At 42.2% G+C, this 9233-nt stretch overlaps 2 protein-coding genes across 2 annotated transcripts in view; one reads left to right on the top strand and one right to left on the bottom strand.

Annotated features, from left to right (window-relative positions):
• The first annotated feature begins 702 nt into the window (after positions 1–702).
• On the top strand, positions 703–1928 carry ifnphi3 (interferon phi 3). The gene is made up of 5 exons (XM_037688587.1): positions 703–831; positions 907–999; positions 1271–1432; positions 1546–1617; positions 1821–1928. Exons 1-5 carry the CDS (start codon positions 703–705, stop codon positions 1926–1928), a joined length of 564 nt encoding a protein of 187 aa, XP_037544515.1.
• Positions 1929–8511: 6583 nt separating this feature from the next.
• The window catches only part of LOC119421281 (synaptogyrin-1), an 8727-nt gene continuing 8005 nt past the window's right edge, over positions 8512–9233 (bottom strand). Inside the window, exon 4 of the mRNA XM_037688655.1 lies at positions 8512–8795. Coding sequence (XP_037544583.1) covers positions 8676–8795 — 120 coding nt within the window. The 3' untranslated portion in view covers positions 8512–8675. The remainder of the gene's footprint in view (positions 8796–9233) is intronic.

Genomic DNA, 9233 nt, shown 5'->3' on the forward strand with positions numbered 1-9233 from the left:
ACTCACTCCCATCTTCTCGCTTTCAGACCGTCTTCATCAGAAGCTCAGCTTTCCACTCAGTCCGTGCCACCTAATGGCGGCTGAAACTCTTTGTGCGGTCGCGGCGCTCTGACGAACATTTCCACTTCTGCGCCGATGCCTAGCCTTAGTGTTCGCCGACGTCACCATGGAAACACTCGTAGAGGGAATTGAACGCCCGATGGCAGCTGAGTGTCGCCGCCACGTAAAACCTCAAACTCAGAGCAGAACATGCTGCCGATGTTCACGGGTTGCACAGGTCAGACACTGTGATGTCACTTCCTGTTTCAGAACCACTGGATGGCGTTTGGTCCAGCTGCTGGCTCATACGTGTTATTATGGGACGTTGCAACAGTTTCTTTAAATTATTGTTAAAATCTGGTGATGTCTCTTCATTATTTAACCAGCAGCGTTTTAAAAAGGCCCATAAATAAAGTTTTTTTCTGATTTCGGGGGAACTTGTTTGAGCCTCTAGGGAGCCAAAAAAACCTGCAGTACCTCACCTGGTCCCGGTCCAGGTCATTGTGGCTTTCTGACTCACGTAATTAGTCAGGCTTGACATCTTGCCAAATTTCTGCCGTCTCTTTCAGGTTATTTAAACTCACCTGAGGCTGCCGGCTCACACAGAACTCAACTCAAGGCGGACTGGGACCAAGCTCAGAGTCCAGAACAAGATCCAGAACCATGAAACCATCTTCAGTCCTCTTGGTCTTCCTGCAGCTTTGCTGCTTCCAGACAATGCTGGTTTCCAGGCCAACATGCAAACTGTCAGGCTGGGTGGTCCAGAACACCCACAACCTGCTCCGGGATCTGGTGTGTCCCGAGTCAAACGCACAGTCTGTCCTTCCTCTTTGTGTTTTTGTTGATGAACAACTTCCTGTGCTGTAGGGGGAACCGTTTCCTGTCCAGTGTCGGCAGTACAACAGTAAGATCCTCTTCCCAGACTCCGCCCTCTCTGATGTCTCAGCCAATCACCGTCAGGTAAACCTCTGACCTCATCTTTCAGCCAATCACAGAGCGTGAGTGTCAGACTAACTCTCACTGACCTCATTATGATTGGTCACCTCTGACTAGTCAATGATGATGGATTGACTCTAATTAGTTTACGATGGTTGGTTGACTCTGACTGGTTGTCTCTGACTGGTTGATTCTGATTGGTTAACTCTGGTTGACTCTGACTGTTGTCTCTGACTGGTTAACTCTTATTGGTTAACTCCGACGAGTTGACTGAGACTCTGATTGGTTTTTGCAGTGTCGCTGGACGTCCTTGGTGGTCTACGAGTCTCTGCGAGGGGCGGAGCTTATGTTTACTGAGAATGAGTTACCTGAAGGAGAGGATGAACTTACATGGAACAAGCAGAAACTGGACAACTATCTGAACCTGCAGAACCGACTGGTGGAGGACCATCAGTGTGTGAGTACCAGAACCAAAACCAGTTGGCCTGGGATGGACAAGCACCACACTGAGATCCATTCCCTCATTAACAAATCTATTAAAGTGTTGTTGTGCTCTCTATCTGTCTGCAGCTGAACACCACAGAGGCCTCGGGGGTTTTAGCACCATACTTCAGTAACGTGACAGCTGTTGTTGAGCAGCAGGTAAACAAACAAACAACTGTTTGCCCCGGTTGTGTTTCAGACGTCATTGTTTTTTAAGTAAAGCAGAACACAAAAAAGTTTTAACATTTAAAATGTTAAATTGTTTCTGTTTAAAACTATTTTCTTTGTAAAAAATCTCTGATTAGATCATCTGAGTGTTTGAACCAATCAAGGCTAAGGGGGTGTGTCTTTCTGTGTTACAGGACAGCGCCTCCTGTGGGTGGGAGGCCCTGAGGAGGGATGTGCTCTGGGTCTTAAAGTTCACCCTGCGCAAACACCACAGCTGCTTCAACTGGACAAAAGCCCACTGAAGACCACGCCCCCTGCAGGCCACGCCCCTTGTCCTCACCAACCCGCGTTACGCCGTCCACAAATATTTTTACAAACTAAATGTTTTTATCTTCAGATAGATCTCTGTTTGTTCAGCGTGAAGACATTATTTATTTATTTATTTATTTAACTACTTAATTTATTTATTTATATGAAACTTTTTTATAGACACATCATTTTATATTTTATCTATGATAAAAATGTTTTATACCAAACTGCTGGAAAGAAAGTTTTTTTTGTTTGTTTGTTGTTTTGTTTTAATAAAGCATCATAAAAAAATTCTGATTGACTTTAACTGTACATGACAAACAAAGTAAACAGCCTTGAATCTGCTGGTAAACAACAACATCATCTGACTCTTACCCTCACCTTACCTATAAAATGCAATTCTAACAGCAGAAAGAAAGAAAAAAACTGAGTTTGGAAAATTATTATTGTATTTCTATTTTGTACATGTGCAAATTACAAGAAACTCATAACCATAACTAATAAATATTTACCAAAGGATGAGGAGGCTGAATGTTATCATCATAAGAATCAAAATCAAAAGAATCAACAGCTATAATAAAAATCCATTCATCCATTAAAATCAACAACACAAAATGATTAGGAATCAGGATTTGAGGGAAACTGGTTTTTGAGACGTAGTTTTTACAGAATTACTTAGAAATGATGGTTTACCAAATTAAGATAAAGCAATAATTAATCAGTTAAGGGTTCTTTCTCATTTATTTAAAAACTAAAGAAATCTTTGGACAGAAATTATTCGGGTTTTAGTCCGCACAGAAATTTAGAAGAGTTTAACTATTTGGAAGGCATAGTTTACTTTTGGGTGGAAGATTAGTTCGGTCAGACTGTCAGATTATTTTAGCAACACTGAAAGAAAAGATGTTCATCAAGTTGCATCATCCCTTACCGGATGGAGGCAAATCTTGTTCAGTCTTTCTGAGACTTTAAAGGCTGATCTGGCCTCCAGCACTTCACGCAGGGGACCGGTCAGGAACCCTTGGATCGTGCCAGTTACAACGAAGGTGATACCTATAAGGCGAGGCAGCTGCTGAGCAGTCGGCGTGCGACAGGCAGTCCCTCCGTTGGTTTATCTCAAAGCTGCAAAGTAAGTCTTGCAGTGAAAAAGGTTTTATCTTCTGTAATGGTTTTTAAACGCACGCCTCACGAGGCTGCACATCCAAGCTCGTTGTCCGGCCTCTGAGGATAGTTTTGGAATTCTCCGACGGTTAGACTTCTTAGCACGACAAGTTTCTTCTCTGTCCAAAGACTAGCAGCTTTCATCTGAGTACAAGAACTCTGCCCACCGGCGTCAGAAGCATTTGTAATGGTGGGGGGGACACACAGATGGGGGGGGGGGTGCTCCCCCAGTAATTTTTGAATAAAGAAGATGCCATTCTGATGTATTTTAACGGGTTATTAAACATCTACCTTTACTTACATAAACACTTGATTCAATAACTATTTTAGAGAGCAACAAGTAGTAGCCTGACCAACAGCTCTCCTTGTGTGAATAAAGCACACTCTGCTTCTCTCACAGATCCTAATCCCACCACGTTGAAAAGGGCTGGAACTAACGTAGTGCTAAGCTAGTGGCATGCAATACAGACACAATAGCTAAGACGCTACAGACATAGCACACTGCTTCTCTCACAGATCCTAACCCCCCCACCCTCGTCAACAACTACAAGCACTAGCACAAAACAGAGGTGTCTCCCCCTCTTCCCCCATGGGCGCCCTGCCAAGGCAGATGACCGAGGACAAACACTGCATGCGGTGTGGAGTTGTTGTAGGTAACCAGGAAAACCTGGAGTGGATTTTTAGTGGTTTGAGTATTCTCCTATTAATCAAGTGGAATGGATTAGTTCACGAAGAAATAGAAAGTGCTGGGTGAACTAACATTTCATGGTAAATGGGGGTTGGGGGGTTCCAAATTAATATTTTGTAAATGTTGGCGTCCCCTTCACATATAATTGTTGTGATGCCTATGACGCTGCCCTTCAAAACAAAATCGTTAAAGAAAGCACTTGGAACCGTTGCAATTAATCTTTATAATTTTTGTTTCCAAAGTTTCATATGATCAAATAAAACAAACTTCATTCATGAATTGTTTTAATCTTAATGAAATGTGTTGAGCATTTATCAATCTGCAGATGATGAGGTGTTTTAGGACAGTGGATGTGCAGAAAACATCCGGTCCAAAGGAACTTTTAGAAAATCGTCGCCAATGTTTGGACAGACGACCCCTGGTTCCAGTGTCCTGAGGAAGAGGGCGTCCTTCATGCTACACATGGCAACGAGAGGTTCAACTGACTGAATAACCCTAAGCAATCAACTCAGTAAACAGCATAAATAGGATTGTCACAAACAAACAGTCTGTAAATTAAAGCCTCATATCTCTGACATTCTTGTTTGTTTTTCTGTCAAGTCGGTGCAGAAACCTTCCTGCTGAGTCATCAGTAGTGTGTCTGTTATTGCTCATTAGTGAGCTCAGGTTAATCACCCTGCTGACAGAGAGGTTTTCATAAATCCTCACCTGTCTCAGGTGTGTCGGGGCACACAGTAACGTTTCTGACACAAAGTGAACAATCCTGCTGCTGCGCTGCATCAAAAACAGTTTAGTTCACAAAACACTTCAGGCTGGAACTTCAACAAGAACTGGCCAATATGGTGGCTGAAGTCAACCCACCACTGTTTCCAGAGTCATAACAGTTTGCACGGCGTAGTGATGACATATGGTTTGTACGACCACTTGGTTGCAGGACTTTAAAGCCTCAACAACAATAAACAAAACTAGAAAGTTCCTGGAGAAACTTTGACGGAGACTGCCTATTTATTATTAAAGTAGAATTAATAATAAATATTATTAATAATTAATAATATTAATATTTATTATTAATGTATCACTGATTTATTAATTATATAAACTATTAATATATTTGATAATAATATTGATATAAATAAGTAATATTAAATATAAATTATTAATATTAATAATTATCAATGTTATTAATTGTAATTATTAAAATGAATAATTAATAATTTATGTTAATTGTTTTACTAATTAATAATAGTAATAATAGGTGCCTTCAATGCATGCTGAACCAAAATGGCTCCCAACGTTGCTCAGATTCTTTGAAAAGTTTTCTCCTTTTCATTTCCTATGGAAATGTGTCATTTTTGTTAGCAAAATATGTTGCCATGGTAACGCCAATTGCCAATAAAATTAATAGCACACATCTCGGGGCCGGGCCGGTCGTTTGGATATAACTTTTGTGGAGGTCCACTTTGCGGTTTGGGTCGCATTAAAGTTGAAAAAGATAGGCTTTTCAGGTGTAGAATAATAAGTGGGCAGTCACCAACTAGTTCCTGGAGTTGGTGAAATATTGCGTGTTTGTTGCAAATTACGTCGCCATGGTAACTTGAAATGCCAATAAAATTAATAGCACACATCACGGGGCCGAGCCAGTCGTTTTGATATAACTTTTGTGTGGGTAGACATTGTGGTTCAGGCCGCATTAACGGAGATAGAAATGTAGACTCACTTCCAAGGTGTAGAATAATAGGTGCCTGCCATGCATCCAATTACTACAAAAGAGGAAATCAATAAAAAAAAATCCATCCATCCGTCATCTTTACCCGCTTCTTCTTTTTCAGGTCACGGAGGTCACTGGTGCCCATATCCAGCAGTCACTGAGTGAGAGGCAGTGGACACCCTGGAATGGTCTCCCGTCCATCACAGGGACACATAGAGACAAATGAGACAACCATTCACTCTCTCTCTCCCACCTAGGAACAATTTAGAGTTACCAATCAGCCCAACATGAATGTTTTTGGTCTGTGAGAGGTAACAGAGTACCTGGAGAAAACCCGCACAGCACAGAGAGAACATGTAAACTCCACCCAGAAAGGTCCCTGGACCGGGATTTGAACTGGGGCAACATGCTCACTGAGAGAAAGCAGCTCTACCAACCGTGCCACCATGTCAGCTAAACTAAATCCAGAGCAATAAAACTGGCAGCATGATGGATTAGTGGTTAGCACTGCTGCCTCACAGAAAAAAGGTCCTGGGTTCAATCCCTGGGCTGGACCTGGGTTCTATCTGTGTGGAGTTTGCATGTTCTCCTTCATGTTACCCTATACTCCCACTCCCTGAACATAGGAGGATCTGCGACGGAAGTAGTCTCCAGCTACAAGTACTTGGGTGTGCACCTGAATGACAACCTCAGCTGGGGCAACAACACCACCAGCCTGATCAAGAAAGCTCATCAGAGACTCTTCTTCCTCAGGCGGCTGAGACGAGCTGGTCTGGGAAGCTCAGTCCGCACCTCCTTCTACAGGTGTGCAGTGGAGAGCATCCTGTGCTCCAGCATCAACGTGTGGCATGGAGGCTGCACAGCTGCAGAAAGAAAAGCTTTGCAGAGAGTGGTGAAGGCTGCACAGAAGTCTGTTGGAGTCAGTCTCCCTACCATCACAGACATCTACACCTCCAGATGCAGGAAGAGGGCCACCTGCATCATGAAGGACCCCACTCACCAAAAGAGATCTGTGATCCCAGTGGGGTTTCCCTGCTTAAATAAATGTTAATAACTAAATAAAATAAAAATAGATCAATAAAATGAGTTAATTTGTTGTGTTTTCAGACTGGTCTAGGGGAGATCTTCATCACATATGTAATGTGTAGTGCTCAATTTTAACACAGCTGAGTTCTGTGCAGCGCCTCTTTTGATTCTTGAGAGCTCATGTTTTTGTGGGACGGCGTCAGATTCATTAGTGATTTTTGAACTGTCAGAGGCAGCTAACAGACCAACTGGTCTTTGTAGCATTACTTCTGTAAGAGTGCCTAAATAGTGGCAACAAGGTTCACCAACGAATCAACAAAAGACCAACCAGGGTCAAAACTGCAACGGGCCAAAAATGCTCGATGAACAGCAACAAAATTTATATTTTTTATTTTTATTGTCCAGTCTCAGCACGACTTGCTTTGCCCTTTTTCAACCAGACTCCTTTCTGCTCACTCTTGGTAGTTTTCTTACAACAGAGTGCTGCTTCATTATGAGCGGGTTGTCAGGCTGAGCCATCGCAAAACTTACCTACAGGTAAATACATAAAACAAAGCCAGAAAACACTCACCGTTCCCTGTAATGGTTTCTAAAAATGCTGCGGCTGAGTCGACGCTACCTTCTCTCTGCCGGCTGAAGCCTGTAAATCGAGTCCGTTTGTTCTACCCGTGTCTGAACTCTGTTGTCAGCCAACAGGTACGGAAACATCTGCACCTCCTCGTAGAACCACGGTGTCAGTTTACATGGTGCCATTTTAATGGACATCAAATATTTTAAAAAGTTAAAAAACGAAGGCTGTCGTTGAAATGTTTTAACAATGGTGGGCTTGATGCTTGTGAAGGAGACATTCTCATGATTGACACTCTCTGGCCAATCGATGTCCTGCAGTCAGCTGAAATCAAATCTTCCGCTCGACTCGGCTCACTTGGAACTGCAGCTGGGTAGCTTCTTATAAGCAACCTTAAAGCAGGTCCTTCCCAATGAAAGTACTCTGAACTTGCACCGGACCAAGTCAAGCCTATGGAAAGGGTCAGAACAGGCCCGCCGAGGTACTTTGTCCGGCTCTTCCATCCGTCCAAACAAGAACACTACAGAACACATCAGTAAGCTGCTGAGCCGTCTTCTGCAGGACCTTTGAATGGACTTCCTAAGACAGTTTCTGCTGGGATCTCCAAGGCTCTATTAGGTCAAAGTTTACTTTCACTTTCCACCATCCCATTCAGACTGTCAACAATGACTCTGCCGTGATTCAAGCGGCGCCTTCGGAGTTTTAAATGGAGCAGTTTTTATTCTGACACACAGTCTGAGTCAGAACATAACATCTCCATAAATACCAACGTGCTAAATCTGTCTCTCACAGTGGAATTTATTCATTTATTATTCCTGCTGTAACTCCAACAGGTACTAACAAGTCCAAGGAAAGGTGAGTAAACTTCACCTGCTTCAATAAATCCCTCTAGAGTTTTCCTGCAGCGACCGCAGTGTCACGGTTCTAACTCTGCTGTCAGGGTTTCCTCAGAGTTTAGCACAGAAACCGTAACATTCATTATTAATATTGAAGAAAACTGACAACACACGCGACTGCTTATGAATAATTATTGTTGTTTATTATCAGACAAATAGTTCACATTAATGCTACACCAACTGAAACATTACAGCACCATGTTCCACAGAAACAAACACGAGCTGGACCAGAACACGAACCAGCAGGTGGTGCTGGACCTCAGAGCTGACAGAGGATGGTCCACATTATGAAAAACTTCTTTACTACATTTTTCTGTTTTTATTTTAGCACTAAACAGAAACCTAAGCACCTAAAAGAAAAGGTTTTCTGTTGTAAGCTTGTTGGACATGTCAGGAAGTTCAGCAGCCAGGCTTTTATTGTGTAGGTTCTTTTTTTTATAGTTTTCTGTAAAAAGTGGTGGAAATAAAACAGCATAGCTAGTCATTAAATAGGATGATTTCTGAATTAATGTTGTAAAAAAAATCTCCTAATTTACATTTTATATAAAATCAAATCCTTAAAAATATAAAACTACTGATCTGACTTTCTAATTTAGTTCATGCCATGCTAATGAATGAAACGAACGAGATATTTGAAAACTTCCCTGCAGAGTTTAGACCCCACCTGTTTAAATTTTTACTATGGGCGGGGCTTTACTAGTATGTGGGCGGAGCCTCTGTAGGTTCCAGTTGTTCAGGATCGACATAGTCTTGGTTGAAGATGGCAATGTCAGCTCCCAGTTTAAACTTGTGCACAGCCAGCAGACACTGAAGCGCCTGCAGACAGAAAAACACCAGGTCACATATGTTCAAATAAACATGTTGAGGAGAACATGGGAAAGGAAGAGCATAGGGTCAGAAGGGAAAGCATGTCAGAGCGAACATGTAAAGAACTGTTAGTGTCAGAGAGAACACATGAAGAACATCAACAAAGTCCATGCTCAATAATCCAGGTATACAATCCAACATTTTTCAGTCAGGTCATCTGGACAGTTTCTTTTTATTTTGTGCTGAAACGTTTCGCCTTGGGTCCGGAAGGCTTCATCAGTCAAGGAAACACACAACAAAGCTGATTCTTCCCCCAACAGCTTACTCCAAAGTGGAACAAACCAGTTCTGCTTGTGATAAAAAAAGAAACTGTCCAGATGACCTGACTGAAAAATGTTGGCATGAAGAACATCATACATAAAAGATGTTAACACGTCAGAAAGAACC

This window comes from Nematolebias whitei, chromosome 15, assembly GCF_014905685.2.
Source record: "Nematolebias whitei isolate Nwh7 chromosome 15, NemWhi1, whole genome shotgun sequence".
NCBI lineage: Eukaryota > Metazoa > Chordata > Actinopteri > Cyprinodontiformes > Rivulidae > Nematolebias > Nematolebias whitei.

Bases quoted from the DNA above. Each gene is read 5' to 3' on its own strand.
- ifnphi3 (XM_037688587.1), top strand. From the start codon at position 703: ATGAAACCATCTTCAGTCCTCTTGGTCTTCCTGCAGCTTTGCTGCTTC. The intron at 1,000-1,270 runs GTAAACCTCTGA...TGGTTTTTGCAG, and splicing joins TCTCAGCCAATCACCGTCAG to TGTCGCTGGACGTCCTTGGT. The intron at 1,433-1,545 runs GTGAGTACCAGA...ATCTGTCTGCAG, and splicing joins TGGTGGAGGACCATCAGTGT to CTGAACACCACAGAGGCCTC.